The sequence below is a fragment of the Penicillium riverlandense genome, assembly GCF_028828495.1.
Source record: "Penicillium riverlandense strain IBT 135883 chromosome Unknown utg000006l_segment0_segment0, whole genome shotgun sequence".
NCBI lineage: Eukaryota > Fungi > Ascomycota > Eurotiomycetes > Eurotiales > Aspergillaceae > Penicillium > Penicillium riverlandense.
In genome coordinates this window covers 434,339-451,222 of record NW_026643197.1, presented here as the reverse complement: position 1 = coordinate 451,222, position 16,884 = coordinate 434,339, and the positions used below count along the sequence as shown (strand labels likewise).

Genomic DNA, 16,884 nt, shown 5'->3' with positions numbered 1-16,884 from the left:
TCTTTTACTGCTTATACCCACCCCTCTGTACATTACTTTCCAAATGGAATACATAGACTATTAGCTACTTGGATATGGAGAACTCGGTAATACATCCATTCAGCACCCCCGCAACAAATCCGATGCTAATAGGGTACTGAAACATCACAAAACAAAAGAAAATAGATATTATGCTCTGACCCATGTTCGAAAGGGGAGGAGGGCTTCCTCGATGACCCTTCAACCACATGAAAACATACATAAAAAAACATCAAAAACTAAAAGAGTACAACACAAAATGGTAACAAAGATACATGAAGAAGCCTTCTAGAAAATCAGGAAGAACCAGCACCACCACGAGCTTGTCCGCCGCCGCCACCTCGCATTCTCTTGCCTCCGGTTGCACTATCAGCAGTGGCGTCGGGGCCCTCTTCGCGCGTGCGCTTGTTCCCTTGTGGAATGAACTGGCGCGCTTGCACATTCAAGGCACCACCGCCACGAGCTGCTGTTGGACTCGATTGGCCCTGGCTCGGTTGGGTCTGCGCAGCACTGGCGTTCTGGTTTCCACCGCGGCCTTGGCCTCGGCCGCCACGACCACGTGGAAGACCGCTGCCACGCTGACTCTGCTGAGTCTGCTGAGTCTGGGCCTGGCCTTGTTGCTGCTGTTGCTGATCGACTTGCTGTTGTTGATGGCCGAAGGGATTCTGTTGGCCACCACCGCGTCCACCCCGTCCGCCTCGCGCAACCGGCAATCCAGATTGGAGAGCTCGTAGCATACCCGGAGCGGTGCCTGCTGGTGGTTTGCTGGGCAGAGACGTAGGTTGCTGCTTGCCTTGCTGATTTTGTTGGAGTTGGCCAAATGGATTCGCAGGAGCGACGGCCTCGCCGCCTTCTTGTTGCTCCTCATCATTGGCGGCGGTTTCATCCGCATCGGGTGCTTTCACTGTTTGTTCGGGGGCCGGAGCAGGAGAGGGTGCAGCAGGAGGCTGTGGTGTGACTGCCGGCGCGGGAGACGCGGCTGGCTTTGGTGTTTGAGCGGCAGCAGGAGCGGGCTTGGCCATCTTGGCCACTTCCCACACTTCCACCACGGGCTTCTGTGGAGTCTCAGTAGCAGCCTTTTGGACCACATCGATCTTGGCCTGAGAAGTGCGGAATCGAGTGTCGAGCATGCTGATCCGGGCAAGTGACTTCTTGTCGGACAGCTCAACTGCAGATTTGATCTTCTCGCCCAGTTCCTCTTCGTACGCCTTCTTGAGCGCCTCCTTCTCCTCGTTGTACTTCTTCTCCAACTCCGCCATCGCTTCTCCGTTGTCCCCAGCAGATGATCCCTGGGCTTGGGCCTCCTGCTTCTCCTTCTCTCTTTGCTGGTGGATCAAGGTCTTAATGTTGTTGCGGACGATGGTCTGAATGGTTTTGTTCTTGTGAACAAGCTCTCTGGCCTGAGCGTCGGTCAACTCGGGAAGCTCGACGGTCTTTGACGGCGTTGGTGGCGCCGATGCTTGTTGTTGATCGCCCACTGCCGGAGTATCCGGAGCATCAGGCTGTTTACCACCAGCAGACAGCTTCTCAATCTCGGCTCGGTGGGCGGCCCGAATTTCGGCCAGCTTGCTGTTGAACATTTCCTTGAGCTTGTCGGAGCGTTCCTTGATCTTGGCCGCCTGCTCGGCGTCCTTCGCAGCCAGCAGACCGTCCTTTTCAGCAAGAGCTGCTTCCAGGCGTTTGATCTTCTCCTCCAGAGACTTGATCTTCTGCTCATCAGCAGGAGTGGTGGTAACTTGGGTCGTTGTAGTCGGGAACTGGGACGCAGGTGTAGGGTTGACAGTATCGGTTTCGGTGGCATCCGCAGTCGGTGCGGCAGCCGGGGCCGGAGTGGCGGCCGGAGCTGGCGTCTCGGCCATTTTGCTCTTCAGCCCTTCCAGCTCTGCCTTCGTAGTCTTCAGTTCCTCTTGGATAACCTCCTTCTCCTGCAAGGCCACATTCAACTCCATTTGCTTGCTGTTGACCTTCCCAGTAAGATCCTTCGACCGCGCCTTGAATTGTTCGGTGAGCTTTGCTTTCAGGTCCTGCCTCTGATCCTCGGCCTGTTTGAGCTGTTCGGGGAACGTGGTGGCCTGGGTTTGTAGAGTATCCCGTGCGGACACAGCTTCGTCGCGTTCCTTTTCGAGGGTGGCGAGCTTCTGCTTCAACTCTTCCATCTCGGCCGGATCCACTCGGTCGTATTTCTGGAGAATGTCTTGTATGCGCTGCTGGTAACGATCGCGGTCGGCTTGGAGCAACTGCATCTCGCCATCCTTGGTTTCGGACAAATTCTCCAATTCCCGGATCTTGGCACCGAGAGGCTCAATTTGGTGGTTAAGTTCATCGACACGAGCAGACTTCTCCGCCAGCGCAGTCTCGGTCTGCCTGAGTTGGTTACGAAGCGTTACGCTGCTCTCACGGAAAACATTGAGCTCGTTGATCGTCTCCATAAGCTTGTTGTGGTTGAGCGTATTGTGCTCACTATCAGCAGCAGCACGACGTTGTTGTTCAAGCTTGAGGCGCGTTTCGTCCAGTTGAGATTGAGTGTAGTCAAGTTGCTGGCGGAGACGCTTGCTCTCCTGCATCGAGAGATGGTATTGAACATCAACTATCTCCTTCTCACGACGCAGGAACTTGATGACCTCCTGGAGGCCCTCCAGGTTTGGTGCCATCTGCTCTCCTTCCTGCTCCTCATTTTCGGCGACATTGGCGCGATCGCGTTGCAAGGCAGAGATCTGGGCGCTGATATTCTCCAGCTGCGAGTGCAGAAGAGAGTTCTGGTGAAGGACTTCCTCCCGGCGTTTCTGTAACTCAGCAAGCTCGCTTTCGTATCTGGCCTTCATCTCCACCCAGCTCTCCTCCTTCTGGGCCAGATCTCTCTTGTAGGTCTCGGCTTGGGACCTCACTTCGGCGATATCGAGCTTCAGTTGATTGGCTTCGGCACGAACTGTCTGAAGGTTCTTCGCTGCTTCGGCATGCTTGACAAGCTCACTTTCGTAGTTTTGTTGTGCGTGTTGGGCGATTTCGGCCTGGGCTTTCAGGTCTTCCTGGTGGAACTGGGCAGCAGCGACGTGTCGTTCATTGTCGTCCTTCAGTCGAGCAATATCTGCCTCAAAGGTGGTCTTCTGCTCCTCGAGACGGCGCGTAGCGTCACCTTGCTCCTCACGAAGCTTAGACACCTCGTTGTTGGTATTGGACAACTCCGAAGAGATTTCTTCAATCCGCGTTTCGAGGTCCTGGATCTTTTTGTCCTTCTCCTCAACAAGACGGTCGGTCTCTTCACGATACTGATCCTGAGTTTCGGTGACCGACTGCAGCCGTTCTTCCGTGGCCTGGCTGATGGCCTGGTAGTCCTCGACTCGTTCCTTTGCGTGTTCGAGCTCAGTCCTCGCCAGTTCAAGGTCACGTTTCAGTTCGGAAACTTCGATGGCAAGCTCCTGCTCGCGGGTCAGACTACCGCCCTCGCCAGCCTCCTGCATGACCACAGTGGTATCGTCAGTCGCGCCAGGAACAACACTAGGACGAGTTTGAAGAACTTGGAGGCGTTCCTCGGCGCTTCGGAGTCCAACAGACAGCTCGTCATTGCGTGCCTGCAGGTGGTCTCTTGTCGTCTTCAAAGCGACCAATTCTTCGCGCACGGCGCCCAGGCTGGTAACCAGATCGTCAATGCGTTTCTGGCTCTGCTCGTGCTCATATTCTCGGCGAAGAGTGGCCTTCTTCGACTCCTCGAGCTCGTCATTTAGTTTTCGCTTGGTGGATTGCAGTTCAGACTCCAGTGATTCGACGTTCGATTGGAGTCGGCGGCGACTCTCAGCATCCGAGTGCTCTCGCTCGTTCAAGATAGTCTGCAGGTTGGCGTTTAGGGAGTCGAGTCTGCTGCGTTCGTTCCGCAAGGTTTCCGTGTCCTCGATCAACCGCTTCTCGATGTTTTTCCACAGCTCCTTCTCCGCTTTCAGGTTGGCATTCTCCCGCTGGAGACTCTCCGCCAGGCCCTTTGCCTCCACGAGATCCTCGGCCGCTTGCTGTGTCCGAAGGTCTTGTCGGTTGGCTTGCTCAAAAAGCGTGTTACAGCGCTTTTGGAGTTCGCCGTTCTCAGTCTTAAGCATATTGAAGTTGCTCTGGTGTAACTCGGCGCGTTGGGAAGCGGTAGCAAGTTGACTGCTATACCGACTGATTTCGCTCATCAACTCGCTGTTCTTTCGGGAGAGCTCATTGACCTGCTGCCGTAAGGATTTGTGGTCGGTGGCGGTCTCCTCACGGAAACTATCGAAATGAGCCTGGACTTTTCGAAGTAGCTCGGCGTAATCTGGAGCATCATTGGCCTGGCTGCTGGTGCTGGCGCCCAGAGGAGCTGCGCCGAGTGGGACGGATTGAGAGAAGACGGAGGGGTCTCCGACAGGCTGGCGTCGGTGAGTGAGCATGCTACGGAAGGTATCGCGTTCCTTCACATAGCTCTTCGTCTGGGCGACCAAGTTGGCAATTTCGTCGCGGTAGGTCTGCACACGGATCCGCAGATCCTTCAGCTCTTCGTGCTCTTGTTGGCGGACGACATCCTTCGCACGGGCTTCCTCGCCCTCCATCCTGTCCCCAAGTTCCCTCAGCATACGCCGAAGAGTAACATTTTGCTCCTGGAGTTCGTGGAGGTCCTTGAACGTGGTCAAGTTTCGGCTGATGAAGCGACCAGTTGGGTTGAGGTCGGCGGCGGACTCTTCGATCTCGTTGCGGGCGATCTTCTCCAGCTCCTCACGGTCATAGTCTTCGCCCTGTTTCGCAACGGCAACCTCCAAAACGAGAACCTTAACCTCGGCGCTCAGATCCCGAAGTTGTTGGCGTAGGATATCTCCTTCACGGGCAAGACCCTCAACCTGACCTTGCCATTTTCTCGCTTCCTTGGTCGCGTCATCACGTTCCTTACCAGACGTTTCGAGAATGTTGGACATCTCCACAACCGCGTTTTCAAGGCGGGAGTGGTCTGCGCGAAGTTCGTCGATCTCAGGCTTGCTTGATTCGAGTTCTTGCATCATCTCATCCAGCGTCGACTGAAGCTCTTGGTTGTTCTTCTGCTCTCTCGAAAGCTGAGTGCGCATCTTGTCGTATTCTGTGTACATCTGGGTCAACGTGAGATTACCCTTGCCACGAGAGGCCCGAGGAGAGAAGGTGCTGCCGGGAGTTCCGGCCCGCATTGGGGTGCTGGGGCCTGCTCCATTCAGCGAACGAGCAGGGCTCATAGATCCAAGCCTGGGTCCTTCAGACTCGAGCTGGCTGACGGTTATCTCAAGCTCGGCAACACGACGCTCAGCTGCTTGCTTGTCGGCGTGTTCGGTCTCGATTTCGACACGGAGGCGCGAGATCTCCTCCGCTGCATCATCCTTGGCCTTCTCCAACGCAAATTGACATTCTTGCACACGCTTCTTGGCTGTCTCCGCTGAAGATCCATGCAACTCGGCAAGTCGCTTGAGGCTATCACGCTCAATTCGGGAAGACTCATCAGCCTGGATTGCTTCTTCCTTCAGTTGCTGGATGCTGGCCAGGGATTCTTCGTAGCGGTGTTCCGTTTCGTCCAAACGGCTCTTGAGAGAGTTCTCGCTGCGTCGCAGGGAGTCGATGGTCGAATTCGCCTCCTCATTCTCGCGTTGCAGTTCGGAGATCCGCGCACTCTTTTCTTTGCGGAACTTGATGTACTCGGCGGATTTGGTCTTCAGCTCGGTCTCAAACCATTCGTTGTTCTTCTTTGTGAGGTCAAGCTCTTGCTGAAGGTTCTGCTCGCGGAATCGTGCGCTAGCAGAGGCCGAGTTCGCACTCTGAAGATTCTGTTCCGCGGTGGAAAGTTCTCGCCGCAGCTCGATGGTCTTCTTGTGCTGCGTCGAAAGCTCCTCGGCCAATTTATCATGAGCAGCAGACTTCGACTCAAGTAAAGCCAGCGTATCGCGATTGGAGGCTTCGAGAGACGAGATGCGAGACTTCAGGGATGTGGCTTCGGACTCGTTTGACGTGGAAGATGATTTGAGCGTAGAAATCTCTGACTCCAGAGCAGAACGAGCGGTTTCTAATCGCGTCAGAATGGAGATGTCTATATCATCACAAACACAAAGGTCCAGCTTACCTGACTCGTTTAGTTTCTTCCTCAAATCCTCGACCTCCTTGTGGCCCTTCTCCACGGTGCCTTTCAAAACCTTGATCTTTGATTCATTGCTGCGCACCGCATTCTCCAGCTCAACATCCAAGCGCAGTTTGTCGGACTTAAGTTCATCGTACTCATGTGCCTTTTTGGTGATGGATGCCAACAGCTGATTGACAAGATCCACGGTCGGGGCCTGCGTCAGGGTGGAGAGCGTAGCTTCTGGGATTGTATAATGAGTGGATAGATAAGGAAGTTCAACTGCAGCGTCTGCCATGATGATTGACGTTTCAACAGCTGCGAGCTGTTGGGCCGCGCGTGTTGGGGAGTGTAATGGCGCGGCGCAAAGCAGGAGCTGTCCAACGCGCAATGTGTACAGTTCTCAGACACGTACACAATGCGCTGCTGGAAAAGCTTATGACATTGCGTTGCAAGAGAAAGAGAGGGACAGGGATATGAAGAAAGACACGCCAATAATAAGGGAGAGATGAGTGAGGGTAATTGGCGGGTTGAGGTGTGTCGAAGGGCGAGTTTCGATCGCGGCGACGGGGTTGGCGAGCTTGCCCGATGCGGTTAGCTGGGTCACGTGGACCGCGGCTCTTCTTGAACGCTTGTTCTGACCTTTGCCTTTCGTCAACTCCCATCAGCCCAGGCTGCTCTATTCTCTTCCAGTCTCATCACTGCCACCATCCTATGCTCAGTATTATTGACTAGGAACCCCGAGAGCTCGACCTGGCTCCTACAAAGGTCACGCCTGGCTCTCGCCCAGCTCTATCTGGACTTGGCCTCTCCTTCGATTCACTTCGCCCGAGTCTGAGCGTCTGTGATCCACCATCGCCATCATGTCTTACCTACAGAACAAGCTCAAGAGCTTCAACGCCAGCGTTATGGAGTCGGCGAACCGCATGCCCCAGCAACGGCGCGGTGTCACCAACGCCTCGGCCAGCAGCTCGCAAGTCCCTTCGTCTGCGCCGACTCCTTCATCCTCCGGCGAAGCCAAGAAGAAGCGTCACGATGTCGACATCGTCTACTCGCAGCCCGCCAACACCGGCACGGGCAGGGACATCATGACGCAGGTCCTTTTTGCGATCGAGCACATGAAAACCAAGGGCGTGCCGCTCAAGTTTGACAATATCGTCTCGTACCTCTCCCTGCAGCATCGCGAAAATGACCCGGGCTACATGCGCGCCCTCCGGAGCATTCTCCAGATGCACGAGAAGGTCAATTTCGATCCGAGCGGCGCAAACGGCGAGGGTACCTTCAGCTTCCGTCCCCCGCACAACATCCGCACTCCCGAACAACTGCTGCAGCACCTGCAAGCGCAGACGACCGCAGCGGGGATGAGTGTCCGTGATCTTCGAGAGGGGTGGCCGAATGTTGAGGAAGCGATCAACCAGATGGAGAAGGAAGGGAAGCTGCTCGTGACGCGGAACAAGAAGGATGACCATGCCAAGATGGTGTGGGCAAATGATCCCTCGCTGATGGAGCACTTCGATGACGAGTTCAAGCAGATCTGGGAAAAGATCAAGGTCCCGGGTGCGCAGGATGTCAAGGAGGAGCTGGAGAGGGCCGGCATCACGCCTACCAACAAGAACAAGGTGATTAAGGCGCGGCCCAAGGTGGAACAGAAGAAGACCAAGAAGCCCCGGCGCAGTGGCAAGACTACCAACACGCACATGATGGGTATTCTGCGGGACTACTCTCATCTGAAGCGGTGATGTGATGTCTCTCGCCCTTTTTTCTTTCTTTCAGCATGGACCCGGCGTTGGGACAATTCCCGTTTCTCACATGACCTTTTTTCTTCTCGATGCCATTTGTACATTATGTGACCTCGTACGATTAGATACCCAATAAACCAATTAACGCACTCATAAACATAACCGTTCATTTTTTTCATGTTGATGTCTATCCAAAGAGCAGAGCCAATGATCTACACAGAAAGAAAAACAAGATCCAAATATACAAGCCCCAAAGTCTCAAATCAAAGCTTCTTCCCATTGCTTACCCCCTCCGTCCTCTCCAAGTACGCCACCAAATCCTCAATCGTACACACCTTAATCCCCCACCGCTTCCCAAACTGCAAGCACCCATCCCGACGCATCATGCCATTCTTCCCGCCGATCTCCGGCACGCCCTCCACACACTGCCCATCCTCCACCAACTCCGCAATCACGCCGGCCTCCGGCTTCCCAGCCAGCCGACAGAAATCCACCGCAGCCTCGGTGTGGCCCTTGCGCTCGCGCACGCCGCCGGGCCGGGCCTGGAGCGGGATGATGTGGCCCGGTCGCCGGAAGGAGTCGATTGTTGCGGACGGCGAGGCCAGCGTGCGGCAGGTGAGCGCGCGGTCGGACGCCGATATCCCCGTCGTTACGGAGGCGTCGCTTGAGTCGATTGTGATCGTGTAGGCTGTGCACTTGGGGTCGGCGTTCTCTGCTACCATTTGCGGGAGGGCGAGGTGGGAGGCGAGGGATGGGGTGATGGGCGCGCATATCAATCCGCTGTTTGAGGTAGTCAGTAAGGATATCCTTGCGTAGGAAGAGAATGTGGGTGCGTGACAAGGAAGTGTTTACCTTGTATACCGGACCAAGAAGGCCATCTGCGCGGGGGTGATGGATTCCGCGGCTATGATGAGGTCGCCTTCGTTCTCGCGGTCTTGGTCGTCGAGAACGATGATGAATTCGCCATTTTCTGGGTGCGCCGTTAGCTCACTATTTCCGAATTCCCTTCTCGGAACTGTTGGATGGGCTTCCCGAGAGGCTAGCACTCACTAAATGCGGCAATGGTATCTTCGATCGAGTCGAATTGGTGGACGGGTTCTGTCGGAGAGGGCATTTTGTCCCGCAATTGTCGCGCTGGGGCCTTGCCCGAAGAGAAGAGTGCAGAAGCGGAGAAAGATGTGAGAAGGGAAATTAACACAGTCAGTCCACGACACGAACGAATGCCGCCACCTGAAAGTCACCGGCTGACCAAGGCTTAGAAATGGCTCGTGATGTCGCGGGGAGAGCCGAGCCGACTGGAGCCGGGCGGTGAGTCAGGCCAGACCGAGGAAGTATAGTTACAATTAGGGCTTGGTATTTCGAAATATAGTATGTAGTTAGGGTATGCCGTCTATAGGAATAACTATTGGATCTCCCCCATCCCCCCCATCCACCGCACCTCATCCGCCTGTCTCTCTAGAACCCGCCGCATCCCCTCTTCATACCGTCGCTCGGCCTCCCACTCATCCCGATGCTTCTGCCGCATCGTCTCCCGCGTAGCTTCGTCGACCTCGGCCTCCATGAACAAGTCCTCGTCCCCGTTTTCTTCTTCAACCTCCTCGTCGTAGTCGGCCGGAATAGAAAACCTTAGTCGACCGATGCGTTCCCCGGTCCATACCAACAGCTCATCACCGGTCAAATTGCCGCCCGTCGGTAAGATCTTGCGAGCCACCTCGTGGTTTTGGTTGGATTGCGAGTCGGGCCAGAGGCCGCGCGGTGAGCCCAGTCTCGCAGATGGTGATTGGCCGTTGCGCGAAAAGGGGAACTGAGGTGTAGACGTGTTGATGTTCCAGCGTCGGACTTCCGAGCGGCCGTCTCGCTCGACCCATTTGATGTTGCCTTCTGCGTCGGAGAAGACCAGGCGGTTTCCGTGAGATCCCACGGACAGCAACTTGGAGCTGGCGGCACGCTGCCTATTTTTATATTCGGCTGTCAGATGGGAAGACATTGTCGAGGGGCTGCTGTCGTTCGTAGTGTAGGTCTGCGATGAAGGCTGCAGACTGTATAGTTCGAGTGATCCTCGACCATTGTACTCGCCACAGGCCACCACGGAGTGCGAATCCGGATACCGACTGTCCGCAAAGACGGGAAACCGTGGCTCAGGCACGGAAGCAAGTCCGCATAGTCGACCGCCTGAATGAACAGTGTTCTGTAGGCGTGGGAAGAAACGCCGGTCATAACACAGAATGCTGGGGAAGCGGCCAGCAAGGAGAATGGAATTTACATGCGGGGCGGGAGGATGGAGGATGGAGAGAGGACCCGGCTGAAAGAGCGGAGCATAATTGGCGCCCTTTTCGGAAGGGTCTGGGCTGCGTATGCGGTGCGGCGGCTGGCCATTTGGTTGGAGTTTGAGTAATGGCGAGTCTGGGGGTGCGAAGATGCCCGATTCCGGCACAAAAGAAGGCGCCACCTTCTCGCAACGCAAACTGATGGCTTCCTCTTCTTCGACGGCTGATAAGCGAGAGTCGTATATTTGAAGACTGAGTGTGGTAGCCAAAGTCAACGGCACAGAGTAGTCCGTTTCCTGGGAGAGGGCGAAGATCGACCAGGGATAGCGCTGCTGCGAGACCACCTTCAGCGTGGCTAGATCGACTTCATTCAGTACGTTGCCAACAGCTAGATAGGCCCGCTGGCGCAGCGAGTCCACGCTCACGCACTCGCCCAAATTGATAAACTCGAGCGCCGTCTTCGAGGCCGAGTTCTCTCTGCTGCGTCCCGACAAGTCGGTCATGAGGATCCCCGGCTCGCTGACCCCAATAACCCGTCCCTTGGTCGTCCGTGAATCCGTGCAGTGGGAATGATTCAAATCCCAAATGCAAACACTTCCATCATCCAACGGCGCCACGATCTTGTTCTGTCGTGCGGAACTCCAATCCTTCAACAGTCCCATGCCCCTGACCTCACAGCGCTCCCACCATCGACCCGCTGCATTCCGAACCCGAGGCTGTTGCACCCAGGCAAGTGAGATTGGACCATGCCGGGCAATATATTCCGAGTACCAATCGACATCCTCGCCCTCCGCCGAGGAATCCCATTCCGCCGCCGCCCTTGCTTTCTCACCAAGCGACATTCCCCGCGGCGCTCCATCGGACACGCCGTTTTCTGGCTGCGGCGCCGGCGGTTGAATCAAATCGCGCAGAGATGCCTGTCCCAGTGTTGTCAGAGATGCCGGCTGGTGTGTACTCAGACTCTCGGAGGTCCCGCCGGCGAGACGCGAGGTCCGCAGGGCGGACCATGACTGCTCGTAGCAATGTAGGCGCCAGAGGTTATTGTCGCGGGCGAGGTTAAAGAGCTTCCTGGAGACCGATTGCAGCTGTACTTTTTCACGCGGGGTGAGGTCTTCTCCTGTTGATCAGCTTGAGGCCGACGGGGTCAACGGGTGCGGGGGAACGGAAAGGTGGGCTCTTACGGTCGATGATTTTGGTGAGGATCTCTACCGGCAATTTGTCCATGGGGAAGAAGATGGGGCAGCATCGAGGGCAGGGGGGAGGCTAGGAAAAGAGAGGAAGAAGGAGGGAGCTACAATAAGAGAGAAAGAAAACAAAAGTCCTGTTGCGATCTGCGGCCAATCTAGACTGCCCGTCACGTGGCATGTATAGAAGCATCTAGTTCTGATCCTTGATACACCACCATAAAATACCGTAAATCTTTACAGAATATTCTAGATATGTTCCTTGAATGGGTGGCGGGAGATCGCGCTTGGTTGCACTCCAGGCATATTGGAATGAGAATTTCAAGTGAATCTTACACTGGCTTTGTGCTCTTTATGTCTGAGGCTCCGCAGATATAGATGTACAGAATTACATGGTTATACTTGTCAGGTGCAGGGTATGTCGTATGCTATAGATGTCGGGTATTCGTACTGTGTCTAGCGTTACCAATTGCATGAGCGTAGCCGTAGGCAAGACGTGCTAGGTCATTGTTCTTAGGACTAACGGGATAGGACTTCTGGGACTTTTCCAGTCAAGTAACTAGTTCGTTGGTCAACTAGTTATCCAACTACAGTGTACATGACAGTTTCTGGAAACTGACTAACAACATAGCCAACAAATACACCTTGTACTTCTAGATTTGAGTATATTATTTACTGGTCCGGCTTGAAGATGGCATCCTTGCACAGAATAGCCACCTTCTTGAAGAACCGCCGCCATTCCAGCGGATCACCCTTGATCTTGACAAACTCCACCTCGAACAAGCCCTCCGACACGCACTCTAACAGCACCTTGCCCTGCAGGGGACACATGCGGCCATCCTTGGCGACCACGCGAACCATCGCAGCCGTGTCGCCGAGCCCCACGGGTGGCATGGCTGGCACCGGAACCCCCAATCGGTGCAGAGCCTCGCAGATCAGTGGCACCAACAGTTTCAGCTCCCATGCGGAGAAGAAGCGGGTCATCGGGCGCGAAGGAACGATATCCTGGAATCGCTGTGCATTCTGCGTGCGGCTCAGCGGGACCGAGGGCTGCTGCGAGAACTGCGACATGGACGGCTCGTCTTCGAGGTGATTGGCCAGGTAATAGTCCTGGGATGTAAATAATTTCCCCGCCGGCTGAGTAGAAGAGAACACCTCCGACGCGAGTTGCGGAGAGTCCCAGTCCATCAGCATGCCACCACCCAGCATTTCTGGCTGCGTGGAGGAAATCTGCCCCGCGGATTGTTCGTCCATGTCCATGTCCATCGGGTCGGAACCGCGTCTAGCGCTCTTGCGTTTTCGGGACAGGGGATCCTGGCTGAAGTCAATGTGCAGCGACTCAAACATGGATGTCGCGAGATTGATGGGATCCCGCAGTTTGCCCTCATCCGAGAGGAATTTGTTGCTTCGTGTATACCACGGATGTCGGCGCACATCTTCCAGCGAGAACCGGCTTTTCGGGTCCACGGTCAACATACCGCGCAGTAAAGAGAGCGTGGCCGCGGGTAGCCTCTGCCATAGTTCGTCAGTGGTTCGTGCCTTGGTTGCCATGTATTCGTGAAATTCGTAACTGTCGTCCGTCGGGCTATCCCACGGTGTGTTGCCGACCAAGAGGACAAAGAGCACAATCCCACAGGACCAAATGTCCACCAAATCGGGATGATAGCCGGCCCCCTTGGTCTGCCCTCGGGTGCTACAAGTGATCACCTCGGGCGCAATGTACGGCGGGCTGCCACAAAAGGTCGTGGAGAGTTTCCGCGTCCCCTTGTATTCGAACAGCGCCGCCAATCCAAAATCGGCAATCTTCAGATTTCCATCGGCCGTCAGCAGCATGTTCTCCGGTTTGATGTCGCGGTGGCCCACGCCCTTGGAGTGCATGAAGCTGACGGCGCTGGTGAGCTGCGAGAAGTAGGCGTGCGCGATATCCTCCCCGACTCCCTCGTCGGCCTCGATCTTGTCGAAGAGATCTCCGCCCTCGGCCAATTCCATGGCGATCCATCGCCAGATCTCGTCCTCGCCGGTCTGGTAGAACTCGATGATGTTTTTATGGCCCGAGACGTGTCGGTGGACGGTCACCTCCAATTGCAGCTGGCGCGCACTGATCTTGCCATGACGCGCGGCGTAGTCTTTGTGAACGTATTTGACGGCGAAGACGGGGTTGTCGGAGGTTAGTGGGCAGGCCTTTTTGATGCTTTTGTGTGGTGTTAGACTGTTTCGTGACGCGCGTCGCTCCGCCGACTTACCAAGCGTAGGCGCCCTGGCCGATGGTCTTGGAGACGATGCGGAAGGGCACGTCAGTGGGCAGCGGGGCCAGTTGGGAGTGCTGCATCGTGGGTGAATCAATAAATCATATATACTCCACGAGGAGAGGAAGAAGCCACGGACGGAAGTGACGCGCGACCGTGCCGAGCCCACTTTATCCTGTTTGGGTAGTGTGTTGACATGACCCCTTCACAATAGAAGTGTCACGGCAAATCCATAACTGGAATCCAGGATGGTCGGATTGCCCAGAATTGACCAATTCTACATCCACAAACTACACCAGTGAAGCCAAGAATAAGGGACTCCAAATGGTAGTGGGACCCTGAGGACTCCCGTTGCCTGGGCGCTTCGCCTGGTAAACAAACGCCCGATCTTAGCCCACTAACGAACTACCACTCTTTTCCTCTTCCATCTAACCATCTTTCTACCACTCACAACAGAACCACTCACCACAGGAACTACTCATTGATCCTTCCTACCCACCTTCTTCTTCCGTCGGTTCCCTTCTCTCACGCCTCCTGACGTTGCTTCTCGGTGGGTCGGACCGTCATTCCAACCCAACCACGGCGCTTGTTCGGATCCGTCGTCATTCCAGACAGCAACCCTCGTGCTACTCTGACCCGGCATTCCGGACATCGCCCTTTTATAATCCTTCTTTTTGCTTCTCTCTGCTGCGATGGACTACACGATGGAAGATACGCAGAACTCGGCGCCCGATGCGCTGGAAGCTACCAAGCTGAATGCTGGCGCTCAGCGCAATGACACGCAGAGCGTGACCAAGCGGTAGGCGTGTCCGGGTGATCGCGTGCTGCAAATCCACTGACTGAAGGGTTGTACAGCCTGCAGGCGGAGCTGATGCAGCTCATGCTCTCGCCCTCCCCCGGCATCTCTGCCTTCCCCGACGCCGACGGCAACCTCTTGTCCTGGACCGCGACCATCACCGGCCCGACCGAGACCCCCTACGAGGGCCTGACACTCAAGCTGTCCTTTGCTTTCTCCAACAACTATCCCTACGCGCCTCCCACCGTTCTCTTCAAGACGCCCATCTACCACCCTAACGTCGACTTCTCCGGCCGCATCTGTCTGGATATCCTGCGCGACAAGTGGAGCGCCGTGTATAACGTGCAGAGCGTGCTGCTCAGCCTGCAGTCTCTACTCGGCGAGCCGAACAAGTATGTATCCCGGCCACGCTTTCGGGGGGGTCATCCAATGCTAACGGCGGCACAGTGCGAGCCCATTGAACGCCCAAGCGGCCGAGCTCTGGGACACCAACCAAGAGGAATTCAAGCGCCACGTCCTCGCCCGCCACCGCGACCTGGACGACGAGTAGTGGATATGAAGGCACCGGGTTTCCTCTCCTGCATTTCTGGGCGTGGAGGATGGATATTCACGCGGTGTATATGCATCATGGCCTGATAGTATGGGCCTGGAGTCTTTTTGGTCTTTTGGTTCTTTTATTTTTATTCTCCTGGGTCTGTAGGAGTTACTGCACTACACTACCAACGCATTTTCTCCATCTGGGCGTAAGTCCAATACCGCGAGTGGCTTCATGTCCTTCTGTTTATCAACTTGTAGTTTGTTTCGGCCAGTATTCACGCGGCCTCTCCCAGGGACCATGAGCGCTTGGAATTATGTATTACCTACGGTTTGGTACGTGTCTAAAGATATTGATCAAAGCGAGAGGTAACTATGGAGTCAGTAAACTGAGACTACCTCCCAACGCCGAGTAGGCGAGATTTTATGAGGCCAGGCCGCGTCTTCTCTAGTATACAAGCAGGCCCCCTCAACTCCGATGATGGTACAAATAATGTTGCCCTGTTGCCCGCAGATCCATGTCTACGTGCCCACAACCCTCAGCACGAATTCATACACCCCAAGAGTAATAACAGCCGAAGGTAAGGAACGCAGCATATGAGGAGTCAAGCCTCCATACAAGCCCGCCATACCTTCCTCTTTGGCGATCGTACGGAAACACGGCACCAGACCTGTGTATTTGGGCCCGCCATTTTCCACTGGCGCCTGGCGCAGTCTGGTTCGAACCACCTGCAGAACGTCAGTGTGGGTGCTAAGTAAGTGCTCCCAGATGTGGACCGCGTACCTCGTGCGGATATGTCATTACAGTCGCGACCAACTTGGCAGAACCTGCCGCGCCACTGGTGCTGACCCAGTGAGTCAGTTCATCCCAGAGAGCAGTTCTTGTCCCTTCGGATGGTTCCAGTGATTGACCAAAAGTAGACTTCAGACGTTCATAAAGAACCTAATGCAGTGCTGTCTCAATAGTTCCCAGATAGCTCGCGCTCAATCCTCTGTACAGGCCACTGAAACCTTCATGCCGGAGGACCTGCCTGACGCAATCGATGCTGTTTCGATATCGACGACATGGAGGACTACCACCAGGCGGTTGTGTTTTGTCAAGCTGTAGCCTTGTCTTCACTAACCATATCGGATTCGTAACTGTCGCGGTTGCTATCCCTGCACAAATAGCCGCTTGGCCGTGGACGACCGGCGAGTCTTCAGCATAGCCCAAGATGCTTGCCCCGAGGCGTTTGCAATTCCCATAAACGTAGAATTTGACGGCAGTTGCAGGTACAACACCAGTCAGAACTCGGGCCAAGTCCTCGGAAAAAAGCGCGCCAGCCTTCAGCTCGGTAGATAGAACCGATGATCTGAACCGTCCGGTGTGGTTTGTGAGAGGACGCTCGTGAGGAATTTCGATACAAGTCAGACTGGAGTCGCGTCCTTAGGACATCTAGTGGAGAAGTTGTAATCGCGGTTGCAAATCCCCCAATCCTAACATTGAACGTCAGAGAGTCACCATGAGGATGGTGGAAGACTTACGCGCCAGCAAGCAGATGTACCCAAGGCGCTTGGGTCTCTCTCTTGGTGGCCCGAGGAGAAATGTTAGAAGTAGTTCCTTCAGAATGACCAGCACTAGTCTGCGGGCTCTGCTGCATTATTGCATCATTTCCACGAGTGGTGATTGATTATTGTAGGCTTCAGACGCGAAACCATTTTTGGCCGATTAGATTAACTACAGGCGGTCTTTGATTGGGGTATCAGCCACGTGATTTCTGATCTACTTCACAGAATCCGAGGAATATTGAGGAAGTATTGCTCGTCTTCCTGAGTTTCTCGAGTGGTGGACTAGCGAGCTGTAAAGCTACAGCTTGATGTGGTTATATGTCAAGCTCTGGCTTGAAAATCCATGTGATTGTTCAGACGAAGACCAATCAAAATGGCTATACTATATGTATTCACCGGAAATATCATATACACATCCATTCCATCCATCCATCCATTCATTCTCGCTAGAAGCGCTACAGAGAAATCGTATAAAC

The 16,884-nt window shown here is 54.9% G+C and overlaps 6 protein-coding genes across 6 annotated transcripts; 2 read left to right on the top strand and 4 right to left on the bottom strand.

Moving 5' to 3' along the window:
- Window positions 1-314: 314 nt before the first annotated feature.
- Window positions 315-6,392, bottom strand: N7474_006419 (putative filament-forming protein (Tpr/p270); the record flags this gene model as incomplete). The annotated part of the gene is made up of 1 exon (XM_057197829.1): window positions 315-6,392. One exon carries the CDS (start codon window positions 6,390-6,392, stop codon window positions 315-317), a length of 6,078 nt encoding a protein of 2,025 aa, XP_057051269.1.
- Window positions 6,393-6,957: 565 nt separating this feature from the next.
- On the top strand, window positions 6,958-7,833 carry N7474_006418 (transcription factor TFIIE subunit TFA2; the record flags this gene model as incomplete). The annotated part of the gene is made up of 1 exon (XM_057197828.1): window positions 6,958-7,833. The coding sequence occupies one exon, from the start codon at window positions 6,958-6,960 to the stop codon at window positions 7,831-7,833; it is 876 nt and encodes a 291-aa protein (XP_057051268.1).
- A 263-nt stretch (window positions 7,834-8,096) lies between these two features.
- Window positions 8,097-8,947, bottom strand: N7474_006417 (3,4-dihydroxy-2-butanone-4-phosphate synthase RIB3; the record flags this gene model as incomplete). The annotated part of the gene is made up of 3 exons (XM_057197827.1): window positions 8,097-8,613; window positions 8,686-8,803; window positions 8,884-8,947. 3 exons carry the CDS (start codon window positions 8,945-8,947, stop codon window positions 8,097-8,099), a joined length of 699 nt encoding a protein of 232 aa, XP_057051267.1.
- Window positions 8,948-9,235: 288 nt separating this feature from the next.
- N7474_006416 (uncharacterized protein) lies at window positions 9,236-11,324 on the bottom strand (the record flags this gene model as incomplete). The annotated part of the gene is made up of 2 exons (XM_057197826.1): window positions 9,236-11,217; window positions 11,282-11,324. 2 exons carry the CDS (start codon window positions 11,322-11,324, stop codon window positions 9,236-9,238), a joined length of 2,025 nt encoding a protein of 674 aa, XP_057051266.1.
- Window positions 11,325-11,956: 632 nt separating this feature from the next.
- On the bottom strand, window positions 11,957-13,613 carry N7474_006415 (uncharacterized protein; the record flags this gene model as incomplete). The annotated part of the gene is made up of 2 exons (XM_057197825.1): window positions 11,957-13,475; window positions 13,528-13,613. 2 exons carry the CDS (start codon window positions 13,611-13,613, stop codon window positions 11,957-11,959), a joined length of 1,605 nt encoding a protein of 534 aa, XP_057051265.1.
- A 609-nt stretch (window positions 13,614-14,222) lies between these two features.
- N7474_006414 (putative ubiquitin conjugating enzyme (UbcK)) lies at window positions 14,223-14,876 on the top strand (the record flags this gene model as incomplete). Its single annotated transcript, XM_057197824.1, has 3 exons — window positions 14,223-14,329; window positions 14,386-14,718; window positions 14,774-14,876. The coding sequence occupies 3 exons, from the start codon at window positions 14,223-14,225 to the stop codon at window positions 14,874-14,876; spliced, it is 543 nt and encodes a 180-aa protein (XP_057051264.1).
- Window positions 14,877-16,884: the final 2,008 nt, after the last annotated feature.